The sequence below is a fragment of the Poecilia reticulata genome, linkage group LG18, assembly GCF_000633615.1.
Source record: "Poecilia reticulata strain Guanapo linkage group LG18, Guppy_female_1.0+MT, whole genome shotgun sequence".
Taxonomy (NCBI): domain Eukaryota; kingdom Metazoa; phylum Chordata; class Actinopteri; order Cyprinodontiformes; family Poeciliidae; genus Poecilia; species Poecilia reticulata.
This window is the reverse complement of record NC_024348.1, coordinates 1,056,281-1,083,343: the sequence shown is the minus strand read 5'-3', so window position 1 is coordinate 1,083,343 and position 27,063 is coordinate 1,056,281. Positions and strand designations below refer to the sequence as shown.

Below are 27,063 nucleotides of genomic sequence, written 5' to 3'. Positions count from 1 at the left end.
GAACATCCAGAACAAAACCACCAGGCTGAGGAACATCCAGAACAAAACCACCAGGCTGAGGAACATCCAGAACAAAACCACCAGGCTGAGGAACAGTTTCTTCCCTGCTTTTACATCTTACTTTTTTCAAAATGTATTATTTATTTACACACACATATAGCATAGAGTACTCCATTATTTATTTAGTAGACTTCTTGATGTGGGACCTTAGTTTGAATTTCATTCCACAAGCAAGCAATAGCGAAATGGCATGACAATAAAAATAATTGAATCCTTGAATAATCTCCATCTCACAACATTTACAGTCATATTCAATGAGTTAGAATATATATTCTGACAAAGCTCGTTTATTATATTAAAAGCACAAAAACTTAATGTGCAGAAAGTTGCATTTCATGTTAAAACGTTTATTTCAGAGATATTGTTATTGTTTAAGCAAGTTTTAATTTTGTTTGAATCAAATACAATATGGTACATATTTTGAATTACAGTTGCTTCCTAACTCGATGAGAATTGAAAAGTAAGGAATCAAATCAATAAGTGAGATCAATAAATTCTTAGCAATTTCCATCCTTATTCCAAAGAGAGTCAAGGAAACACAAAGAAGCTTTGAAATTATTTTACTGCTATAGACAAAAAATGCCATGAAGGATCAAGTACAAAAACAGTGAAAACATAGGAAATGATCCCATATTCAGTCTCTTAAATTTGTCTTGCTTCAAAATGATTTACTTGGAACAGTAATCTTACAGTTTCTTGATCTAAAATAATATGCAAATTAATGTGAAGATGTTCCCCAAACTTTGAGGATTGTTAATTTTACAGTTTTTCTCAGTGACTTTTGTGCGTTTCTCATATCACTGCTAACATTTGCCCAACAGCGGGTGCATTTCTTAAAAAATATAGTTTTAAGAAGCTTTTACAACTTATCTACTTTTTGATTCAATATTTAGAATGTGTCAAGGTTCTCATTGAATGATGTTATGGCATTTTGCTTACTAGCTTTAGACCAAAAAATATAAGCTTAAGGCTACCAGACTCACTCAGACAGAACAGACAGAAACACGAGAAGTTATTGAATGGGTCTCTCCTCATGAGGCTTGTGGTAGTGATCAAGCAAGGAATTAACAGACAAGGTTCAATCATCCTTCCCCATTAAACACTAAGTATTATTCCCTGAAGTGAAGCTGCTCATTGCAGTGAGTTTGTCTAAGCTAAGTGGTTAGTTGGGAACTAAACATCCATCCGCTTTTCCTTCCACGGCGTAACTGGTCCTATTTCCATCAGTCATTAGATCAGATGTGGGGCACACCCTGGAAAGGTGGTCATTCCATCACTGGGCAACATTCAAATAAAGAAGGAAACTAATAAATGATCTCTTTTTTACCAGGGTTTTTTGGCTCAGGTGGCCTTTATTTAAGAGTAGTTAGATGGGAAAGTGGGTCATGATAGAGAGGGAAGACATGCAGGAAATTGGTCAACAGGCTGGAATTGAACCTGTGACGGCCGCGTCCAGGACTAAAGTCTCCTTATGGGGGTTGTCCTCTACCCTTACGCCACAAAAGCAGGTACAGGATCTGTTTGCTGAAGCTTCTGTCATGACATCAGACGTAGACGCAGCAGCAGCAGCAGCAGCAGCAGCAGCAGCAGCAGCAGCAGCACCAGGACAGAGACCTGCTGGGCTTCAGTCTGAACGAGGAGTGACTGCAGTGTCCCATTAGAAAAAGATCTCTGTACACCCCATCCTCTATCATTAGCAAACATGACTTTATTTGCCAAAGAACTATGATAAACAAACAATATGTTTGTGCATAAATGTGACAAAATGTTTACTCAAGAAACGAAAAACGGCATAAACAAAGACAGAGCAGCAACAGACGAAGTGCTGATTAACACACAAGATCAGGTCGAAATATCCAGATCCCTTCATTCTAACTGCAGTCAAACCCTTTAGAAATGTCTTTCTTACCAGTGCTGCTCATGACAGCAGTCAGATGTTTTCTTCAATCAGATGATGCTTAGTAAACAACTCCCGTCCACAATGACCCTACATGGATGATGCCAGCAGCAGCCTGCAGTGATGAGGACGAGAGGGGGATGACTCCGGGCTGCTGAGGCCGCTCAGAACTCCACAAACAGCCGCATCAACAACACAATGTCCTGCGTGGGATCCACTGCGGAGCTGCTCCGGTTCCCCCCGCGCGCAGCACAAGGCGCAGGCTGGGTGTGGGTGAACCGTGGGCCGCGCCGCTGGAGTCAAGTTAGACAGACATCTATAGAGTCGCTTCCGCTGTGACCTTTTCAGATTAATATATATATCTATATATATATCTATATAATCAGAATAAACCGGACTAATTGGTTCTTTGCTTGTTTTTACATTGACTGCAATATAACTTTTATTCAAAACAGTTATTTGCTCAAAAATACAATTTGTTGTAACTAAGCTGGAAAAAATGAAAATGAATAAAATTATAGAGTTAAAGTTTTTTATTTTTTTAGAATAATCTGTGTATTTTATGTGTATTGATTTATTTATTGTGCTATTTCTGCTATTATTTTGAATATGTCAGTTTTAGTCCTCCATACTTACCTAACTTTTGTTTTTGTCCTCTTTTCCCCCCAAAACGTTCCAACCGTTCACCAGTCAGCTTCTAGTTTTTATTTTGGAGGGGACATATGACCAAGCTTCCGGTTTAGTGTTGGGTAACAGAAAACGGTCTGACAGAGGGTCCAGCGCCACTCTGCTGCTGGCGTGAGAACACATGGGAGATGTAGTCCATATTAAATAATAAGGGATTTTTTTCACTTCATTGAAACATTTGCTTTTCTGTTATTTTATTTGAACTGGATTGAATTTTGATTTGCCTCTGCAGGCTGTCTACTGGCTCCTGCCCAGTGTTTTCTGGAGATGGGCGCCAAACTATTCTGCAACCCCCATTTTTAAAAATAATTTTACAAAGCAATCACGGTCAATAAAATGGGGCTTTTTTGGTCAGAACTTTATATTAATACCTGTATTACAACCAAGTTTTCCCTATTAGGACCAATCAACAGCTGGTGATGAAAACTGATTTTACATCATGTGGAAGACAAACATTTATGAACGGTATAAAGAAAGAGCAAACCCATTTAAAATCAATTTTGCACCATCTTCCTAGTTCATCTTATCTATTCATTTTATTTTACCTTTATTGACCAATGACATAAGAAACAAAGTGAATAATATGGAGCAGCACATCAAAAGCAAAGATTTAATGCACAAATTAACAGTTTCTTTCTTTCAGCCATTAGATCGATAAACAATAGTTAGCTGACTCTGACATAACACAGCCACTTTATCCACCTGTTACTCTGCACATGCATACATATGTTTTTTTTTTTTGGGGTTTTTTTTCATATTCATATTTCATTTATTTTTTAAAAATTTTTTTTGCATCATGCCAGTGCAGGTACCAAAAAAATCTGCTGTGACTGGCTTAGCTGACTACTGTCCAGTTTCACTAACCCCAGTCAATATGAAGTGCTTTGAGAGGCTCATCCTAAAACACATCAAGGATGACCTTCCTGATGGTCAGGACAGGCCAGCAGGACAGGCCTGTAGGCAAATCAAGCCTCCTATTGGTTTGATTTGCCTGTAGGAGGAACCGGTCCACAGAGGTTGACGTCTCCATTGCACCACACACATAATCAAACCATGACACATTTGCAGCGTCCTGACACTTATGATAGGATGCTATTCATTGACTTCAATTCAGTATTTAACACCATCATTCCAGAGAAGTTGATAGTGAAGCTCCACGATCTGGGACTTTCAACATATATGTGCCTTTCTCACCAACCGACCTCAGGTGGTGAAAATAGGGGACTGAACATCATCCACCCTGGTCCTCAATTCAGGCACACCACAGGGCTGTGTGCTTAGTCCGATCCTTTTTACATTGTTCACCCATGACTGTCTAGCTATCCACTTGTCCAACAGTTCTAAAGTTTGGAGATGATACCACTGTAATGGGTCTGATAACAAACAATGATGAGACCCTCTACAGAGAGGAGATCCCAAACCTGTCCCAGTGGTGTTCAGTGAACAACCTGGTGCTCAGAATCTCTTGCATCTGTCCGCTCTCAGAAGTTTCCGGATTGTTTTCTCTTTATTTGGTAATTAATTAGAAGAACAGATGTTGCTTTTTTAATCATTATTGATCAGTTTTAGGAATTCAATCAAATAATTTCAGCCCTGATTGAAATATAAAAGTTTTCTGGATATATCACAAAACAAAAATGTATGTGTTGTTGTTGTTTCTGTTTTATGTTGTTGTTTTTAATTTAGAAGCTATGCAAATCATAGGATTATGTAGAATTTTAAAGTGCAATTCTTTTTGCTTTGTTAGTCAGTATTTATGAAGAAAGAGCCTGGCCCTTCTCCAGTTCATGTTTTCAGTTTGACCTCGCCATTGAAACTTACCTTTAGGTACAATGCTGTCCTTTCTATGGCAGCACTGTGATGTAAGTGATAAGTGTTTGGTGTTTCACTTTATGTGTTAGTTTAATTCCCTCTAGTCTGAGAGTGAGTGTTTTTGTAAAATCACTCAAATGATTTATTTTACTAGTTGAGTTAACTCTGGGAATAGCATGAGTTATCTTGTGAAATTCTCTGGAAGAAACAGGAAAACTGGACAGACGTAAAGTGCTCATATATATTGCCACTGATATCAAATAGCCCAGTTTTTTAAATGGTCTCTGTCTCCCTTTTCAATATGGCGGCCAAATTGACGTGACGCTCCAATGACACCTCCGACAGGAAGGACGTAAAATGGGCGCGACTTAATACAGCATGATTCTGGTATTTTTTGAAGTCGCTGTTGTATTTGAAGTTCTGGAGAGAAGCCAGTAACCGGACATACAGCTCAGACATGGAGACTATCGAGGCAAATATGGACAGTTTTGGAATAGAAGTTATTCTTCCAGAGGAGGGAAAAACAGCGCCACGTTGTCCGCATGGTGAGCCGATAGCTGCAACACAACAGCAAACTAGGTCGTTTCAAAAACTGTAGCCTATGTGTTAAATTTAGTGTTAAATAATTAGCCCTGAGTGATTAACTTATGCTAAAGTCAGGATTTGTGTTTTATGTTTAAAAAACGCTTTGAAATCAGTGAACTTTAAAGAGGCTAGGGTTATTTCTCAAGATGAAAATCTAGAATACTTAAATATGCTGTTCCGTGATCTGCTTGTTTTCTTTTGCAGATGATTTTTGAACTTTAACTGGTTGTAATTCCTGTTTCTGTCTGATTGGTTCCTCGGTTCCTGCATCTGTTTCTCTTTGCCCAGATGGCTGTAGAGCCGGATAGTGTTAAGAAAATAAATTAAAAATAAGTTGGTTTTAGAATTTATCATGACTTGATTGAAATACCATAATTATAGTTTTAAAATTATAACATATTCTGACCTATTGATCTTTATTTTACTGTAGTTAAATCAGATGGTTTGCCAAGATCTCTGATCTGCTCTTTGTCTGTCTGGAAACAGTCAGTAGGAAGTTCTAGCTTTTCACACTGATCTGTGAAAGACATAAACCACCATGAATTCAGAGAGTCTGCTTCCACCTTATTTAACAAAAGGTGTTTGATCTTGTGAACAAACTGCAGGGACTTTCTAAATTTAAAAGGGCCAGAGATGCCTTCCAGTTGGTCAAGTAGAGATACGCCTTATTTGAATACATTAAAGAGGAAAACACACCTACAGGTATAAAAGTTTGTGCACAAGGGAAACAATTCAGAAAAAGCTGATTTATTTTACTTCTGCACCAGCTCTTTCTCCAAGGACGTCCTTGATATTTCTTTGTCTTCTTGTCTCAGGTAACAATGTTTGTATCTGTGTTTTTCCAGTTTCCTGTACTATCTTATACTTTCTTCTGATTGGATTAAATTCTGTAATTCTGTGACGTCAACACGCATTGTTGTGTTTTTGTCCCCACACGTGGCCACGCGAGAGAACCCGGGATCAAAAGGAAGTATCAGAGCCAGAGTTTTGCTAAATTCAATTGTAATATAAAAATTCTTCCTTAACACTCTGCATGGTTTTCACTCTTAAATTGCGTAAACACTTTATTCTGCATTTATCAACGTGAAGAGAATGATTTGCAGCATTAACTTGTACTGCTTTAGTTTACCTGAACAACTTCTCAACAGATGATGACAAAGGTATTGACTTTACTGGTGGTACCTGCTTTGGTAGGTTTGGTAGGTAACTCCAGGCCTGGAGGGCCGGTCTCCTGCAACGTTTAGATGTGTCTCTACTTCAACACACCTGAGTCAAATAATGAGGTCATCAGCAGGACTCTGGAGAACCTGCCTGCACTGAGGAGGTGATTCAGCTGTTGGATTGAAGTGTGTTGAACCAGGGAGACGTCTAAGAGCTGCAGGACACCGACGGCCCTCCAGGACCAGGATTGCCCACCCCTGCACTAGTATCTACTCAGCGCAGCTGACTCTATTATAATGGTTTTCCACTAGTAACACTAGCCAAGTACGTAAAAGATAAAATGATAGTGACATCACATCCTGTGTTTCAACAGGTCCTACTTTACTTTTTGAGAAGGTTGACAATGGAGGCAATAAGGGCAGGCGGTTTTATGCGTGCTCAGCCTGTCGAGACAGGAAAGACTGCGGCTTTTTTCAGTGGGAAGATGAAAAGGTATGTAAAAGTTACTTGTAATGTTTGGATATTAAGTGTTGCAGGTAAATGACTTTGATACATTTCCATTAAAGGTGTCAAAAGCCAGGATGCTGGCTAGAGAAGCAGAGATGCTGTCAAAGAGGCCTCGGTTCACTCAGCAGGAATGTTGTAGCAGGTAAGAGTTGTGCTCATAGGACTCCGAACTGGTCTTGTCTCTGATACTTTATGAATAAACAAATGAGTGATGATATTGACTGACCAAAGCTTGTCTCCTCAGGTTTCTGCAGTTTGCTTCGCTCCCATTTATTGAGAAGAAGTTCTGTGAGGATTGTCAGATTCTCCTCCTGCCTGCAGAGCACAGCACTCACTTTGCCCACAGGACCACAACGGTCACCGCGGCCCAGCTGAGGAGGCCCAGCATCCTGCTGCGTCCACTAGACAATAAGAAGAGCAACGCCCAGTACCTGTTCACTGATCGCAGTGCACACTTCCTGCTGGATACTTTAGCTGGTCTGGGATATAAAAAGGTGCTGTGTGTGGGGACACCTAGGTGAGACAGATTACATTTAAGGGTCTCACCACATTAGACAGGCATACTTTTTCTTTGAGTCATTTTATTGAAATCACAAAAGGACTCAAGGTTTTGAGTTTGCCTTCACAGGCTGAGTTAACAGGGAATCAGGAGTTCTGAAAGGTTCCATTCATGATCCTATCTTGTTTTCATTACAAATTAAACAATATGATTATGAGCATGTGTCACATCATATGTCATAACTGATATATAGACATTGTAAAAATTAGTATCAGTTTAACTGTCATGTGTACGGTGGGCCAGAAGGGTCAGCAAAATGTAAAGACTACAATAAGACAATGAATGCCACAACTTCTGTTATGACTTTTACTGGGGTTTTTACCCCTCTGGGCCACCATACATGCTACAAAACTTTGACTATGCAAATCTTAACCTTACATTGTTAATAACCGTTATGGCGGTTTGTGCCAGACTACAGGAACTGATCAAGCAGAGAAACCTGGAGCCAATGAAGAGTTTGTTGCTGGACATTGATTTCAGGTAAGTTTCACTGTATTCTTTATTCATTCATTTTTCCAGTATTTTTTCAATGGGAGCAAGCTCTCTAATAAGCTCAAATCATTAACCCTCCTATGCCTTACTGTTGGATTAGGCTGCTTCAAGAGAGTTACTCACATTTCAAGTTCTCTCTTGGAATATTTTTAAATATATTTCAGTACCGGATAATGAATCAATTTCAATAATTCATTGAGGAACAAAAAATGTCAATTTTAATATCAATGTAGGTTTCAAAACTCAATAGACAAACCTAAACCCTAACAGCCAATATGTGTGGCCACTATTATTTAAACCAGTGGTTCCCAAACTATGGCCCGTGGGCCGGGTCCGGCTCGCCTCCACATTTGGTCCGGCCCCCTGAAAGCATTCAGAGTTTTTTTCATTTACCGTATTTTCCGGACTACAAGCCGTTTATATGTGGATTTTTCTTCAACCACCAGGGGGCTCTTTAGCAGGAAGTGAATCATTGGAAGTCTGGTTACTTGTGAGGCCACAAGCAGCAAAATGAGTAAGAAACAGATCAGATGTCTTTGGAAAGTTTCTTTGCAAAGGGGAAAAGGCCCAGAGAACAGACAGGAGAATGGATTTATCCTGGACCGGTAGGTGAGTCCCACATTACAAGCCGCTCTGCGTAACATGCGGCGACCGACTGCTAATGAGGCAATGAAGCTTCAAGCTGCTTCGCCACATAGAGACCAAGCAGGCTGTGGATATAAGCAACACTTCGGGTGTCATTGTCTCCCATCACTCCCTGATGGAACCGTCTCGTTGCAGAGAAACAAGCTCAGGGCTCCCATTAGTCATTATCGTGAGTTAAAATTTTCACGAAAATAAAATGTTCGTTTTTGTTGCGCTTCTGTATCTTATTTTGAAGGGATATATAAACGTTACCATAGCGACCAGAGTTCGAGCGTTTGGGCAGTGGTCGATAGGAGATGAGTAGAGCTTGTGAGTCTTAAGTCTGGTTTAGACGGAAAGATTTAAGAATTGTCGGCCGATTCTCCAAACCTMTGTGACCACAGAGCTGATAAAAGAACAACAGGTTCGATCGGTTCGTGTTCAGCCACACGGCACGAACCGATTCCAGTCACGAACATCCCCATTCCAGAGGATAATCCAGTAAAACCCCCAACATAGCGGGCAAGCAAACTCGGATAACGATGTAGAAGCAGTAGTGACAGTTTGTGGACTCATTTTAAGAGATAAAAGACGTACCAAAAAGAAAAGGCGGTGGAAGAAAGACGACGGGAGCAACCGCTCTATTTGCTGCACTATGATTTGGAGGTGAATATGTTGTTTCATAGTTAACATTTTTAACTGAATAAAAATATGTAATAATGACCTTTTAGATTTAATAATAAACATTTCCACATATCATCTTCGATATCTACCAGACTCTCAGTTGCGCGATATGTCAGCTGTTTGGGATTCCCCTCTGTTCTGACGTCACCGCGCTTTCTGATTGGCTACCTGTCGCATTCAGCAGATTGGATTCTAGTTCCCAGTCAGGGAAAAACCCACAGGCTGCGATAAAAGGGCCAAGACAACCCAAATAGGGCATATTCAGTATTTAGTGGGAACACCAACACACAGAAGCTTTATCTGACTGTTCATCCCCCTCCCCCTCTCCTGGGCCACAACAAAATGTCCAAGTCTTGACCGGTCCGCGGTAATAAACAGGTTGGGGACCACTGGTTTAGCACATGCTAGTAGCAACACGAAGGATCAGCACTTTTAGTGTTACAGTTACCGTTTGGAAACTACCATAATCAGTTCTGTTAAATCTAATCTTGGCAACTTTTTCTTTTTCAACCCTAATAAATGTGATATTCAATTGACCTGTTATGACTCAGATTTTGGGTGTCCGCCCCCCAATGCTGCTGCTGCATCGATGTGGAAAACCTGGAGGGCAGAGATATCTGAGGCTTAGATGTGTATGTTTACTGGTTTAAAAAAAAAAATTTTGGGGTTGTGGCTTATAGTCCGGTGCAGCTCATAGTTTGGAAAATACGGATTATAATCTTTCCTGGATTTTTTCTGTGAAGAACCCAGAGAGGGTTATTTGATTGTGCTTTCTGGAAAACTATACATTTTTACATTTAGGCACTCCTGCAATCGTCACATTTTTTCTGTTACAAACTGACTCCGGCTCCCAACCAGAGAAGGGAAAAGTTATGTGGCCCTAACAGGAAAATGTTTGGGGACCCCTGATTTAAACCTTCCCGTTCATAAGTTCAGTCATTCAGATTTCTCTGTCTTATTTTAAGAAACCCCAGTGAAAGGTGGAAAATATTCTGTTACTGTGACCCCTGGTGGAAATTATTTCCTTATTTCATTACAAAAAAAAAACATATTTGTGATTTTGTCAAAAACCTCTTGAAGGTTAAGGTTATGCTATTAAATAATATATCAAAAATAATAAAAAGTGTGTGACTTGGTTCCATGATGCATCAGTACTCATACCTATCACTTTTTCTACTCTTTGCTTTGTGATTTATTGTAAAATAAATGTGTGTATAATTTTCTATAGCTTTATTGGAGTCCACCTGAGGTGATTTGGAATCTTATACTTATCTTAACCAGGTCTTACTGCTGTCGTGAAGAAACTAATAAAGTTAAAGGAATAATTTGCAGAACTCAAATCTGGAGAGGATATGAAAATCCTCAGTGGCACTGATTTCTTAAAAAGAAATCGTGCCTAAGACCACATTCAACCACGATGGAGTGGAACATAGAAGAAGTATGGAACCACAAGGACCGTCAGTAGAGCTGGTTGTTTGACCAAACTGAGTAGACTAGCCTTGGTCAGACACAGGAGAAAGATACCATCCTAAGACAGAGCTCTAGCTCTAGACATAAGCATTGCTCATGCACTCCACCACTCAGAAGAAGATGTTCTTCACTTTACATTGCTTTGAGTTTGTCAAACTGCAGCTTAGAGACCAAGTTTATACGATTCTCTGGATTGATGACATCAAAGTAAAACCTCCTGAGCTGAACTTCCAGGGGGGGACACTGCTGGTTACCTGGCAAACACCATGAGAAAGTGCCTTCACAGTGGTGCAGCATTGTGGTGGCAGCATCAGAAGTGTCTGTCTACCTTTGATGTCCATCCATCATCACTAAGCATGGGATAAAATGCACAAAACGGGTGTGCCAACCTGATAGGGGTGCGAATATTTGCGAAAGCCTTGATTAACAAGTTGCATTTCAAAACACACATCTTTATGAAAAATAATTTTCTTCTTGAGTATTGTTGGGTACTGTGTGTAGATCTTTGAGAACACTAAACCCATGCCCAAAATAAAAAAAAGTAATTACAACAGCGTTAACACCTGAAGTTTGTATGGATCTCAAAAACATAGCTGACCATTATCAAGTTCAAGAGAAATCAACTATGTTGCAGAGATTTCAAAAGGAAGGAGGGAGAAGCTCTTAATTGGCGAATCCTAGTGACGATTCACAGTGCCTCTGGAACAAATGGACTTGTAGGTTTAAAGGGAGTAACAGAACTCTAGATGGTTTGGGAAGTTCTGGTTCTCTTGTGGTTTCAAGAAGCGTATGGCCGGGAACAATGGCTCCGTGAACTGGTGATGAGTCAAACCTTATCTTCCTTTGGTGTGAGGGTCTTATTCAGCACACTCAGAATAATGCTGATGCTCTTTGTGACTTGCTCCTGATGGTTCACCCAGTTCTTCAGTATCTGGTCCAACCTGGTTCTGGTCCGTTTCAGCTCCATATCTAGAGAGTCGACTACGGCCTTCTCGTCCTGCTTTAGGACACACAGCATGTTTTCGAAGTGGTCCTGTACCTGATGTTTCATTACCTCTGTGGTCCGCTTGATGGGGGAGAGGGGAGGAAACAACTTACAGACAGATGTTACAGTTCTGCAGTTGAAATGCAAGCAGATCATATGTTTAAGTTCTGCCAGTGTTCTGTCCCATACTCACCGAGAGATCTGCTTTGCGTTTCTTCAGAGACTGAATGTGCGTGTCCATTTTGGCTCTCTCAGCTTTTAGCTCCTCCAGATGTTGGGATTGCAGCTCCTGCAGACAAGTCAGCTCAGTCGGTTATTAGTTTTACACCTGGTATATTTTGATACGTTTACAATTTTAGAATCTTGAAGTGAACCAGGCATTGCAGAGAATGCCAGTATTCCCTCTCCCCAGCAATTTGAGGGATAATCCATGTCTAGTGCATGATGCAATAAACATATCTCCATATCTCTAGTGAGGTATTCTCACTAGACAATTCCTCACTACTGAGGTATTCTGGGGAGAATTTTCAAGGGAAAGACCCAAGACATGGTGGAAGACTTTCACCTCGGGATTCCCTCTCAAGTTGCTGGGGAGAGGGAAGACTGGCATTCTCTGCAATGCCTGGTTCACTTCAAGATTTTTAAATTGTCAGCCGACTTTCAAAATCTGGGACCACACACACGGTTATTAAAAAGTCTTGTGCATAAATGCTTTGGTCATACAGTGTGTGGTGTACAGCCACATGGCAGGAGCAACACACTACACACAAACCAATTTCACTCTCCAACATTCAGATGCAACACTGAAAATCTTGCCAAACTTAAGTAATCAAACAAGAGTCCAGAGTAAACAAACATGACCGATTGAGAAGAAATAATGGCGATAATATGTGGACTATAATTAAAAAATATAAACGCATCTAAAATGTCCACCAGATTTTCTGCTGTGCCATAGCAGTTGTTTGTCTTGTGTCTTTTTAGGTTTCGCTCACCAGTTAGGTCACATACAAGGGGCTGCCTTCATGTTTGTCCTCAAAGACAAACTGAAAAATCAGATAAGACAATCCACCATATCCAGTATCCTTGATTTTAGATCAGAGTGGTCCCTCAGTCCTTCCAAGTGGACCGCATAATTCTTAGCACACAACACACAGCAGGAATTTTGCTTAAGATTATCTTAAGAGTTGTATGGTCATCCTTAAGGCTGTCAGAAGGTGAAAATCAGGCCAAAATGTAACAAAAATAATGCCACTATATGACCCTAGATCAGGTAGAAGATGGTGGCTGTAGCACCTACCCTAACCCTATGAATATCAAAAATCCACTATATTAAACTTTTGTCTTATCGGGTCATGTATTTGACCAGGTGAATGAACTGTTGTTTGTGCTCACAGCCAACAGATATTGGTTATTGTGATATTAATGATATCACAATAACCATTTCTGCTAAACACTGCATGCATTTCATGTTTATTTTCTCTCCCTGCAATTTGCTGTAAATATTGTTTGAAAGGCTCTATGCAATAAATTAACTCGCTTTGCAAATTTGGACTGTTTTGAGAGGGTGACCGAGGAAAAATTGCTTTTCTTATCTCAGCTTGAGTTGTTGCTCATAAACCTTCAACACAACCAAATGTTCAAATCAACACCCAGATTTTAGAGTCTGTAGGAACTCAGTCACATATACCTGAAAGGACTGGGCGTCCTCTGTAGTTTGGGTGATCGTGGAAAAGGCTGAACAGGCTGGTCACTGGTGGAGTCCAGAGGAGTGAAGCTCGCTCCATCCTGCAGCAAGGATGGAGCGAGGATAGGATAGGTCAGTGTAACCTGGTTGTAATTCTCTTTTRTTATAATTACACAAAATGTCATTTTTTAAATTATTTGTCTTGTTCCTTATCTTACTGAAACACCTCTGTCATTGTTTTAACCGTGTTACTTTAAGATCGGAAGCCCCTCCCTTTTATTTCTTCTTCTGTGGTATTGTCTTTAAATTGTTTGCGCCCCTTAGCCCCTCCCCTTTTGTCTTGTCCTGCGGGAGAAGTGTGTGCTGTTAATTTTTCCATCTAAATACATTCAGTTTATTTATAGATCTATTAAGTTAATTTTGTTATATACTTTTGTTTTGTGCAGGACTTGGAGCGGGCAGCCTATAACACGGTGGTTTTGTCTGTATTCTCGTCAGAAATAAACCGAGAATCATCCGCTTGAAAGAAACTGTGTCACTGTCCATTCACTCAAAAACCAGCACAACGCAGAAAAGGATCCGGTTACACCAGCAGAGGGAGCCAAAAGCTCACCTTGAATTGTCCATTACTGACACCATCCATCCTGCTTTGTTTTCAGCCATTTCTCAGGAACTTCAGCTAGTTGAAAATTAACCACAATATGTCAAATTCATATTTTGATCATATTAATGTTAATAATAACAATTAGTATTTTCTTGTTTAAAACATTCCTGCTGATAGAATAACAGTTGTTTCATGCTGGTGATACTTTTAAGTCTTATTCCAGATTTCAACAATGAGTGAAGGGGATGAGAATGCTCTTTCTAGACCTGAGTGACTTTCTTATGCAGGGATCCATCATGTCATTTCTGAAATGTGAGGTATCATTCCAAGTCTCAAACCATGGTCAGTGTGTGTTTACTTGCAATTACCCTCTCAGTTCCCTCAAGAGAGTCATCTTGATTTTTCATATCTGTAATCTGCATGGAACTTGAAATGAAGTCTGTTATGCACAATTGTACGCAGGAATTTAAAATGAGTAACCTTCTTAGAAAAAAAGGCATACTTGGATTAAATCACACATAGATGAACTGGGAAGCAATCGTTTGCTCTAGGGTTTTATTTGGGATATTAGAGTAAAGGGGGTTCATTAACAATGCATGCTACACGTTCCTGATTTTGATCTGTAAAAAATCATTCTTCTGCATCACATTGTGTTGGGTTTATGTTGGGGTCATGTCAAATCCTGCAAAAATAAACTGAATTTAGAGGTTGTTAATGTGAAAAAAATGATAAAAAGGTCTAGGTTTGTGAACACTTTTTGCTGGGAGTGTAAATCAGTTAAAGTTTCATAAAACTTGTCTAATAATTCTAGAGTTTTAATCTCTAGACTACTACTAATATTTTCCTTTCATTTCAAGCTGACCATTAATCTTCTCTTCAGTATTGGAGACGGTAAAAGCTGCTTCTAAAAAAATAAAAACAAAATTTAGTTTAAAGAGTTCTTACCCGAGTCACTGCACCTCGTTTCTGGCGTTTCTCTAAAGAATTGTGGACCGAGCGAGTTGTGTCGTTTCAAGCTTCAGCCTCTAGCACAGGTTACCTGGGTGCATTCAGTGGTTCTGTTATGTGTTCACTCCCTAGAACACAGGCAGACCCAGACAAGCCTAGACGGGTTCCATAAAGCATCAGAACTATTTGTGTGTGTTTCAGATATGCTCAGTTCTACAGTCAGGACGAGTTCTGTCATTACAACATGTTTAACCATCACTTCTTTGGCGGAGAGGTAAGAGTTGAATTTGCAGACCCTGCGTAAGGCAGTTTTTAGCTCTGAGTGATGAGTCTTGTCCTTTCAGGCCTCCAGAGCTGTTTTGGATGCATTCCTGACAGAGGCGGATGGGGAGCAGGTGGTGATGGTAGCGGACCCTCCGTTCGGTGGACTGGTCAAACCTCTGGCCAACAGTTTCTCCTTGATTTCCCAAATGTGGAGGAAGCTGCGGAACTCAGGTTAGCAGTTTTTTAGTTCCTTGCCACATGTATTACTGACATATTTTTTTGTTTCAAACCTCCTCAAAACAACAGAGACATCAATAAATGACAATTCTGTGAATATTCAAAATTCCAAAATACTATTGATCCCAAAGGCATTAAAATTGTTGTAAATCATTAATTCAAATTCTTCAAAGAGTTATTGTAGATAGTGATGGCTGTTGGCTGGAAAGATCTCCTGTAGTGATCTGCATAACATTAAGTTTTTCCAAGACAGTCTGATGGAGAGGATGGTCCTGTGTCCATAATTTTACAGGCATTAGTCTACTGAATATTGATTAATTTCTGATCTAATGCCTACAGAAAGAGGAAAAGTTGCTTTAACCCCTCATGCCTTGAAATGTCATTCAACAATGATATGGATGTTGTTTGCCAGACTCGGTCTGATTTAAATGCAAGAACTCCTGTGTTGAACTCTGACCTCTGTGTTCAGGTGACTCTAACATCGACATTCCCATCATTTGGATCTTTCCATACTTCTTTGAGCCTCGCATCCTGGAGTGTCTCCCTGCACTGACCATGTTGGACTACCAGGTACCAGCTTATTGAAAAATACACCTCTTCATTCCCAGGAGATGTTTTTAATGTTTCCTGTACCTGCAGTAAAGCAGCCCCCCAATATTTATGGGCTTTAGGGACCACATCCGCCCACGAATAGCTAATATATGCAAATACTTGAGACTCCCTCTAAAGCCAGTCATAATTACCGTCTTATTAGTTTAGACACCAAATATACCTATGTGCATTAATATGCACAGTGGAAACCATTTTAGCACTAACAGAAGATAACTTCCACAACTTTCCTTATCTCCGCTACTGGATCTACAGCCAATCGGCACCAAGGAAAATGAATGGCGCTCTTGGCTTGACTGCTTTGCAAATTGCAGCCAATAGATTGTCATGTAGCATTGCCCCAAGGTATTTCAGCTTCTTGGGCTGCATTTTCTTTCATATATTTTAGGTACACTCTAAGAAATACTCTGGAAATCTTCCACAAATAATCTGGAGTCCCATTCCACAGAGAAGCCTGCAAATACTGAACTTAAAATAGGCAGAAGTCTACTGTACACAGTATATATCTATAAACTAGGAGTTCACCAAATGCAATTTTCTGGCCGATCACCAATATTTGAAAAGCCTGAGTTGAAAAGTTACTAAGTTGGCAATAGTGAGGCAACTATTGTTAATAATAATAATAATAATAATAATAATAATACATTTTATTTCAAAGGCGCCTTTCTGGCACTCAAGGACACCGTACAATAGTAAAAAAACTGTGACAGAAACAAATAAAATGTAACAAGTAAAAGTAGATAAAAATAAATAAAACAAAACAATGTATCTATATAAAAACTATGTAAAATCAGGCAAACCAATTGTGTCATGTGGAAAAGGCAGATCTAAAAAGGTGAGTTTTGAGTTCGGTTTTAAAATGTGATAATGACTTTATGTTTCTAAGGTATGGTGGTAATGAGTTCCAGAGTTGGGGAGCAGAGCGACTGAAAGCTCTGCTCCCCATGGTGGTGAGACGGGCAGGATGGAGGAGGATGATCTGAGGGAGCGAGAGGGAATGGCAACTGTGCTTATGCAGACGTGACCTAATGCAGTGGTCCCCAACCTTTTTATTACAGCGGACCGGTCAAGACTTGGAAATTTTGCTGCGGCCTGTGGGGGCAGGGCGTGAACCGTCAGATAAGGCTTCTGCATGTTGGTGTTCCCGCTAAATCCTGAATACACCCAATTTGGTTGTCTTGGCCTTTTTATCGCAGCCTGTGTGGTTTTCCCTGACTTTAAACGAGAATCCAACCTGCTGAATGTGACAGGTAKCCAATCAGAAAGCGCGGTGAYGTAAGAACAGAGGGGAATCCCAAACAGCTGACATATCGCGCAACTGAGAGTCCGGTAGATATCGAAGATGATATGTGGAAATGTTTATTATTATATATAAAGGTCATTATTATACATGTTTATTATATTTATTCAGTTAAAAATGTTAACTATGAAACAACATATTCACCTCCAAATCATAGTGCAGCAAATAGAGCGGCTGCTCCCGTCGTCTTTTATCCACCGCCTTTTCTTTTTGGTACGTCTTTTATCTCTTAAAATGACTCCACAAACTGTCACTATTGCTGCTACATAGTCATCCCTGTTTGCTTATTCTAAATTTCCATATGCTATGTTGGGAATTTTGTGGATTTTCTTCTGGAATCGCGATGTTCGTGACTGGAATCGGTTCATGTTGCTCCTGCCTTGGACACACGAACCGATCGAACCTGTTGTTCTTTTATCAGCTCTGTGGTCACATAGGTTTGGAGAATCGGCCGACAATTTTTAAATCTTTCCGTCTAAACCAGACTTAAGACTCACAAGCTCTACTCATCTCATCTCCTCTCGACCACTGCTCAAACGTTCTTTGACTCTGGTCGCTATGGTAACGTTTACATATCCCTTCAAAATAAGATACAGATGCCCCACAAAAACGAACATTTTACTTTCGTGAAAATTTTAACTCACGATAATGACTAACGGAGCCCTGAGCTTGTTTCTCTGCAACGAGACGGTTCCATCAGGGAGTGATGGGAGACAATGACACCCGAAGTGTTGCTTATATCCACAGCCTGCTTGGTCTCTATGTGGCGAAGCAGCTTGAAGCTTCATTGCCTCATTAGCAGCCGGTCGCCGCATGTTACGCAGAGCGGCTTGTAATGTGGGACTCACCTACCGGTCCGGGATAAATCCATTCACCTGTCTCTTCTCTGGGCCTTTTCCCCTTTGCAAAGAAACTTTCCAAAGACATCTGATCTGTTTCTTACTCATTTTGCTGCTTGTGGGCTCAATGTTGGCGCGCAAGTAACCGAGAGAATCCGGTTAAAGGATTTTCACAATAAAAGATCCTCCAGACTCAAATAATACATAAAACAGAAATATTTAATTATTTCTTGCGTGGCCCGGTACCAATTGGTCCACGGACCGGTACAGGTCCACGGACCGGGGGTTGGGAACCACTGACCTAATGGGCAGGTCAGTCAGTCAGGCCTCACTACAGAGCAAAGGGGTTGAGTGGCTGATTTTCAGACCTTTGTGAAGGAAAATAACGTCGGTTTCTCATGAAAGTACCAGCTAATTGCTGATCTTCCAAAATAATGGAACTCCATGGATTGGCAGTAAGATGCTGCAACTACAAATCAGTGTAGGAGGTCGGTCCGTGTATTTTCAGGCAGTTTGTTTTTTTGTTTGAAATGAAAAATGAAAAAACAAAAATAGACAACCACGGAAGAAGACTATAGGATCCCATAACATTTAGCTAACACCAGCATTATTATTTTCTTAGATTAAAGTCAGAATCCTGACTTTTTTCCGTGGCCCTAATCCTCTTCCTAGATAATTATTTATTTAGTTAAGCTTTTAATAATCTCATAACATTGGCGCATTATTTCAAACTTTTCCTAGTTGGTAGATATGGGAAATAACTACAGTTTTATTGTATCTTTTGGATAATCGTACTTTTCTCCATCCGTGTTCGTGACATAAGATTTTATAATTGGTAAATGTGCAGCAGAAACTAGTGGTGGTAGAGGGCTGCACTGGGTTCAACTCGGGGAATGTTGTCTGTCTGACGCCAGTTTCAAATCAATGATTGGTTTATTCTGTTTTAAATTTTCTTACTCCGAACGTTGAGACAAGGACTGAGACACAGACTGACCAGGTCAATAATGCATAAGAGTTAACATAATTTAATAAGGCAACATAACGCGGTCAACAGAAATTATGACGACCCCATGCACCCAACTTCCTGATGCACACAAAGGCAGCGCGCCAGTAACCTGCCATTCATACCTGGTGACGGTCACGTCCACATCGACACTCCCACCACCTAAGTGTCAAAGCTGCGTGCTCACCTGTCATGTCCATAATTACTTATTTAATTCACATGGATCTTACAACTGTTATGCTAATGCTATTCATAAAGGAAAAACGTAAAAAACTGTATGCTTTGAATGACTGGCAGAATATTCTAGTCGCGGTTTGAGTGTCTTGAATTGTAGTTTTTAAACTAGAGTAGATTAAAGACTCAAGGTTGTAAAAAATTGGGTGGATTAGCCCTTTAACCATTTACTGAATCGGAAGCTACATTTAGAAGCCAACTTTAGCTCTGAATACAAAACAAAGTTAGAATATAAGTTCTGTGAAGGTATTATGATGAAATTAATTAGTATTAATTGTTGCCGCTTTGGACGAGTGTACAAAGTGTGTAGGTCAGAAAGAACTTCCGGGTCAGACCGCTTGTCAAAAATGAAATCATAAAAATTGAAATTCAGCGCTCGTTATCCGTTTTTTCATTTCCGTTTTGTGCACTAAATGAGAAATCGGATAAATGAGCCGAGCTGAGCCGTTATCCGATTTCCGATTTTGGTCTGATAAACGAAAAATGAAAACGAGTCTTTTTTTTTTCATTTTTCATTTCAAACGAAAAAATGAACTGCCTGAAAATACACGGACGAAGGTCCTTGAAAAGTACAGTTATTATCATCTGTTCCTGTATCGAATCATCATGCTTGCTCCCCTTTTGGCAGATACAGCTTTCAATGCTTGGGGTCTAAAAGGAATACATTTATTATATGATCCCTATGTAGACAAGACGTTTGCCTCACATGAACAGCTGGTACAGAAATCGATATCCACAAATCACAGTTCTTTAGGCATTTGCTTTTGAGACATTATGCAATCTTAAACTGAGTGCTTTTCTTTCACTTCCCTTGTGGATAAGATCCTGGAGTGTAGGTCCGACACAAAATGTTTAGAATTTATTCATTGCTCAGTTCATTCAATAACACCAACTTGGATTCTTTGAAATACAGATGGCAGATGGACATGAAGGAATCCATATCAGACTCAGTTTGGCAAAAGGTTTTTTGAAATATTTATTCTTCCTCAATATATCTGAGACATGTTATTGTTCAATTTAAGGTAGTACATTGTCTACATTGGTCCAAAGACATATTGTACGTTTAGAAAGAACTTGTTTCCAACATTTGATCGATGCAAATAAACACCAGCCACACTTTTACACATTCTGGCCTTGTCCAAAGCTATGTGGGTATTGGTAGTCTTTGACACGTTCTCAGGAATATTTGGACAAACTGTACATCTTTCACCACCAATGTTCCCTCTAATTCTTCATGTGTCTGGGCATACACACAAGCTCCCTGAGTATCCTGAGGACCACGGTGAGCAACGTCAGGTGTGCGCACTATGGCCACACACCAGTATTACACCTGCTATGAATCTGGGATCATAGCAAGTTTCATGGCTTAATAAAAGAATCAGATTACAGCAGCAACTTCCATTAGTTTGCTTTTAATATAAGTGATTTGCCCACTTAAAATGAAAAAACAAAAACATTGCTGTTCGTGAGATGCATAGTATGCAAGAGTCCTGCTTTGGCTGCAGTGAGAAATGAGACATTACACCTTTCAGACATAACTTTTTGTTCACATTAAAACATTCACATTCTGCACGATGAACTGTGTGCTCTAGCTTGTGAAACTGTATAAATTCTTGTAACTCTTTGTCTGTAAAATATTTAATTGCAGTTTTTTCACATCCGTCTTTCTCACTTCTCCAATGGTTGTACACTTTGTCCAGTGTAGAAATGTCTGCTGATCCCTGAGCTCAGTGCTTCAATGTCAAATGCTGACCACTCCTTTAATTCATCCTCTGGAAAACGAGCATCCATGTGGTCACAGTTTACTAATAAAAAGAGTAATCTCACCAGTATTTCTCCTCCAACAGCCATTCCATCTTAAAAGAAGCACATTTCTTTTTTACTTTGGTTGATGAGTGGATGTCTCACTGCCCGTTCGCTTAGCCATGATGGGGTGTTAGCTTTCTTAACTCCGCCGCACTTTTCCTACCTAGCTAATCTGCACGGTGCCACAGCGCATATGACTAAGGCACGTACACACAATAGCATGCACTGATTGGCTGTGTAGTGAAAGTGAACCGTATCGTATCATTGGCTGGACACCTGTGACTCACTGAGTTAGATTGTTATGTGTTTTTGGTCCACAGTCAAAACTGATGTATGAGATCAATGTTCAGTTTATTTGGATTTTATTTTATGCGCTTCATAGATTTTATTGTGCGCTGAGAATGTACGAGCAGTGTGCGATTGCGCAAGCGCACAGCTTAGAGGGAACGTTGGTCACCACCCACCGTTTCTCTTTGGGGTGACCCTAGCAGATGCTTCCCTCAGCAAACATCAGAAGACTGTTAGCTTTATGCTTTCTACTCATTCATTCTTGGACTCATTTTTGTAGATGGAAGGATTCACATCCTCTAGTAAATGGTCACTAGTTAAGGGAGGTTATGTGTTGCATTCACTTGGAGAAGATTATACAGTCAGACAATCTGTTCAATTTTATGACATCTGGCAGCCATTTACATCTTATGTTGAAGTTATTTCAGCAGATATATTTGTGTAATGGTCAGATGTTGGTTGTATCATTTATGCACAAACCTGAAACTTGCATTGGTTGTTTCATGAGCACAAGATGGATGCATATCGGGGTAATAGATCCGGTATAGAAGGGATTTCTGTAATGTGTGTGTCTTTGGTATTGTTTTGTGTTGGTTACATAAAAAACAATAAAAAGACTTTGATAAAAAAAAATGAGGGCAGATTTATTGGTGCACCCCTTTCTTTGTTCCCTGTTAATACATGGTACAAATGATACAAAGCCATTTAAAGCTCAGTTTTGATCTGCTTGATTGGTTCAATCTTGGGTTGCAGGTCATTAAAGGTGTCTTTGGACCAGTCTCTTCATGAACAGTGAACAATGTTCATGAAGAGAACATGACTGTTTATCAAACCATGTTTGATAAACACATTGCAGAAGGAAGCTGAAGTGTTAGACCAAGTAACAAGCAAGTTACAATGTCATTTTTCTTATTTCACACATGAACTTTACTATTGGTCTTCTTGTGTACAGCTCTCTATGATTGCTTTAAGTCATAGTTGCTGGATAGCATTATTCTGTCATTTAACAAAATGATTGAAATGGAAGTCACAAGTTAAACACCCAGAAAGACTGGCTGGATTAGATGTGATCTGGAGGTTCAGGGAAATGTGGTATCCTGAGTAGAGTAGATGCTGATGGGGCATTAATCAAAGTTTTTTGGATTCTAACTGTATTTTCTTTTTTAACAAGGTGGACTATGACAACCATCCTCTCTATAAACACGGGAAGACGGGCAGGAGGCAGTCTCCTGTCAGACTCTTTACTAATATTCTACCCAAACACGTTGTTCTGCCCAGAGAGGAGGGCTACAGGTATTAACTTGTCATTGACTCCTAATACAAGAGTTCCGTTTTGCATATGCCGTTGAATCGAGACGTTTACTTACACTTGTCAAAAGTATTTGTTTGCTTAATTCAGCAAGAAGAGACAGAATATTTCAGAGATTTATTTTTTTATGTTTTCAAAATCAGAAGTTTACATACAGAATGCTTACTATCTCTCCAAACAATGAGGAGAAAGGACAATTATGATGTCATGACTTCGGAAATTAACCCAACACCTGGAACTCACTGCTTTCTGGTTTGACACGATGGCGAAGGTCAAAAGAAATCAGCCACGGTGTCAGGAAGAGAATTGTACAGCTGCACCAGTCCAGTTCATCCATGGGAACAATTCACCAATGGTTGAAAGACTGGAGCCACGTTCATCTCTTCAAACAATTGTATGCAAGTATAGACGTGGTGGGAATGTCCAACCATCATACTGCACTCAGGAAGAAGACATGTTCTGTGTCCCAGAGATGAACTGGCTCTGTTTGATCATGACCATTACATTTGGAGGAAAAACTGGGATGCTTGTATCATTCTAACTGTAAAGAATGGAGGTGTCAGCATCATGTGGATACTGTTTTGCAGCAAGAGGAACTGGTCCACTTCATAAAACAGATGGAATCATGAGGAAAAAACATCATGTAGAAATATTGAAGCAACATATAAAGACATCAACCAGGAAGTTAAATTTGCAATGACCAGTGGTTACAAAGGACAACAAAGTCAATGGTTTGGTGGCTCACAAAGCCCTGATCTCAATCCTGTAGAGAATTTGTGGGTAGATCTGAAAAGTCATGTGAGAGTGAGTCAACCTACCAGCCTGACCCAGTTCCACCAGTTCTACTGGGAGCAATGGGCCAGAACCCGAACTAATTATTGGGAGAACTTCTAGAAGGAAACGCAAAATGCTTGAACCAAGTCATGTAGTTCAAAGACAATGCTACCAAATACTGAGAAAATGTATATAAACTTCTGATTTCCACTGTATTTTGTTATACATCATCTTACATGATGCAGAATAATGTATCAAAGTTTGTGTTTAATACAGAGTTGTCCCATAATTTGTCTATTTCTGCAGGTTTTGCTCCATGTGTCAGAGATATGTGTGCTCCCTTAACAAACACTGCACTAAATGCAATCTTTGTCCATCCAAGGTATCACGTTCTTCAGAAATGTATTCCAAAACTGCAATAGTTTCTTAAAGTCTATAATAAAAACTCTATTTTCTGTTGGTGATTCAAGGATGGCCGTGAATGGAAGCACTGCTCAGCATGTGGGAAATGTGTGAAACCATGTAAGAAAAGAGATATTTGAATATTGTTTAGTTTTTTGTGCTGGATGTTGAGAATAAAAAAACCTTTTCCAAAACCAGCCTGGAGCCACTGCACGTCCTGCGGCCGCTGCGCTCTGCCAGACCATCCCTGTCGGCAAGCTGATGGGGGTAACGGTTGCTTCAGCTGCGGCAGCCTGGAGCACCGACAGAAGGCCTGTCCTCTCAGAGATATGCAGAGGAAGAACAGGTAAGCCACATCACATCCTGGACGGGATTACGTATTTTTCTTCACCTCCAGAGAATTGAATATGGTGCATCTTGTCTCAATATATCTGTGTGTGTGTGTGTGGGTGTGTGTGTGTGTGTGTGTGTTTCCTTCTTTTAGTTTTGGGCCTAAAGCCAAGAGTCTGGGCAAGAAAGCTTCCCATTATCTAGCAAAGCCTGGAGCCAAGAAGAAAGCAAAGAAAAGAGCTGCTCATGCTCTGTGAACTCTCATCAGGTTATTTTTGTAACTTTTAAGAAAATTTAGTTTTTCCATATTTGTTAAAACTGACACCATGTCTTGACAAAATAATACAAGACAGATAATCTGTGAAAAGATCGAAATGCACAATTCCTGGTCAAAAACAACCAATCAGACCCAGGAGAAGGATCTTAAAGCTGTCAATCAACTTTGTGTACATGCTGCTCCATGTGCTAAAAGTGGAGAAACACCACCAACTTATTACTCGTTGTCATGCTAACTAGCATGATTGACAGCGCTAACACCCTCCTCCTGGCTCTGATTGGTTGTGTCTGATTAAGTGGTATAATTTTGCCATTAGTACTGGAAACACTGGGAGAAGGCAGAGGAGCTCAACCTTTTCTGTCTTACGTGATACTGTTACAAAGATAATTTTAACATGTGTAAAAAAAAACTGTTTTTTATTAAAGATGCATACTGAATTTTTCCCAGCTTCAAACATTGTTAGAAACTAACTACAGGTGTGGAAAAACATATAATAGACTCACATGTACTTTTATAAAACAAAGATGAAACCAAGTTGGAAAAGGTGTGTGAAAAACTAGTTGACTGAATATCTTGTAGGACCCCATTCAGTGGTTGGTCCCACCACAGAATGTAATCAGGCTGATTTCTGGGCTTTGACTACTTCATTGCAACAACTGAACTCTTCTCCAGTCATTCTGTGGTAGATTAGCCGATGTGTTGGGGATTATTGTTCCCTCGTTGACCAGTCTAGACCCAGCTGCTGGACAGATGGATTTAGGACTGACTAAAACACTTTGGTGTACAAAGGATTATCCAATTCTTGTGTCTGCAGATAATCTCAAATCATCACCTTCCCAACACCACATGTGATGGTTGGTATGAGATGTTTCTGCTGAAGTGCTTTTTCTTTTCGTCGTAACATGATGCCTTTGGTCAGACCTCTCACTTTTGCTCTCATCTGTCCAAATTCTTAAATTCTGACACCTTGTGTCAGAATTTAAGTTGTGCTCCTATATTGTTTTCAGAGACAAGAAACCTTCTCCTGGAAAACCTTCCAAACAGCCAAGCTTTTCAGTACAATTGTCCTACAGTAATAATAATAATTTTAGAATCTTTTGAACTCCAAATTATTTTTATCATGATGATGCGATACTTAATATTAAAAGAATATGCACTTTTTAAAACATAAATAAAAGGCGGACTGGCTGTTGTTAAAAATTCCATGTTTGAGTGCAATAAAGACTGAATGTGAAGCTCTTTCATTATTTTTTCGCTGATCACTTTGTACTTTCTAAATAGCAGTGTATGTATATGTGTGTGCATATATATATATGTATATACATACACAGAGAGAGCGGGGTTTGTTTACATAGAAATAAAGAATATGTAGTTTTACTATATGTAATGCACAAGGAATTAATGGAATATGGTGCAGTTTCAGGTCCAAAATTCAGAATATTGTGGACCCAGTGAAGAGTGCTACTTGAGAGACCGGCACCGGTAGCTAGGCGGCCGGAGCAGGTAAACAGGACGTTATAGTACACTGCAAAAACAGAACATTTTACCAAGTTTTTTTTTATTCATATTTTTATTTATATTTTTGCATATGGAACAAAGGTGTTAACATATTCCAGGCTGCAAAAGTGTTTTGCATAAACAAATTGTTTACACCATTGACTTTAAGATGCATGTTTTCAGGAACAAAGAACACAATGCAGAACACCTCCAATAGTAAAACATGGTGAAAGAAAATTAATAGTGAAAAAACACATACACATGTACATATGCATATATACACTTACACACATACATATTCACAACCAAATGCAAACACTCATATAATCTGACATATAATAATATATATGTCAGTTTCTTGATCTGTTGACGATCAACTTCTCGTGCAGCAGCAGCCACAGCCTCCCAGACACTGATCAGAGATGTGAACCGTTTTCCTTCACCATACATGTCCTGTTTAAGAAAGGCCCACATGTTCTCAATGGGGTTTAGGTGTGGTGAGGAAGGGGACCGCTTCATTATTCTCTTATCTTTAAGGCCTTCCATAGTGGAGTACTTTGATGCATGCGATGGAGCAATGTCCTGCAGAAAAATCATGGTCTTCTTGAAAGATACAGACTTTTTCCTGAACCACAGCTTGAAGAAAGTGTCTTCTAAAAACTGGCAGTAGATTTAGGACTTGATTTTGAGTCCAACTTCAACCCGAAAAGGTCCAACTAGCTCATCTTTAATAACACCAACCTATACCAGCGCCCTGCCTCCACCTTGCTAGTGTCTGATGTGAAGTGGAGCTCTGTGCCTATTACTGATCCAGCCACAGGTCCATCCATCTGGTCCATCAAGACTCATTCTCATCTCACCAATCCATAGGACCTTTGAAAAATCTGTCTCCAGATCTGTCTTGGCCCAGTCTTGATGTTCCGACTTATGTGTCTTGTTCGATGGGGGTCGGGTTTCAGCGTTCCTTATCTTGGCCATGTCTCTGAACATCTTGTACTTCTGGGTACTGCAGGTAGGTTTCAGTTCTGGAAAATGACAGGACTGGAAGACAATGGGTTCCTGTAGCTTCACGTTTGATTCTTCTCAACTCTTYGGCAGTTTAATTTCCATCTTTTTTTCTCAACACGTTTCTTGC

At 39.8% G+C, this 27,063-nt stretch overlaps 2 protein-coding genes across 2 annotated transcripts in view; one reads left to right on the top strand and one right to left on the bottom strand.

Moving 5' to 3' along the window:
• Nucleotides 1–2,247, bottom strand: part of ablim2 (actin binding LIM protein family, member 2) — a 145,872-nt gene extending 143,625 nt beyond the window's left edge. Inside the window, exon 1 of the mRNA XM_008434833.2 lies at nt 1,970–2,247. Within this exon, the coding sequence (XP_008433055.1) occupies nt 1,970–1,982 (13 nt within the window). The 5' untranslated portion in view covers nt 1,983–2,247. The remainder of the gene's footprint in view (nt 1–1,969) is intronic.
• Nucleotides 2,248–3,221: 974 nt separating this feature from the next.
• On the top strand, nt 3,222–25,675 carry zcchc4 (zinc finger, CCHC domain containing 4). The gene is made up of 13 exons (XM_008434844.2): nt 3,222–5,001; nt 6,576–6,694; nt 6,769–6,851; nt 6,954–7,226; nt 7,680–7,748; nt 14,961–15,033; nt 15,104–15,254; nt 15,730–15,830; nt 22,511–22,632; nt 23,729–23,804; nt 23,893–23,944; nt 24,023–24,170; nt 24,309–25,675. Exons 1-13 carry the CDS (start codon nt 4,914–4,916, stop codon nt 24,409–24,411), a joined length of 1,458 nt encoding a protein of 485 aa, XP_008433066.1. The 5' UTR covers nt 3,222–4,913; the 3' UTR covers nt 24,412–25,675.
• Nucleotides 25,676–27,063: the final 1,388 nt, after the last annotated feature.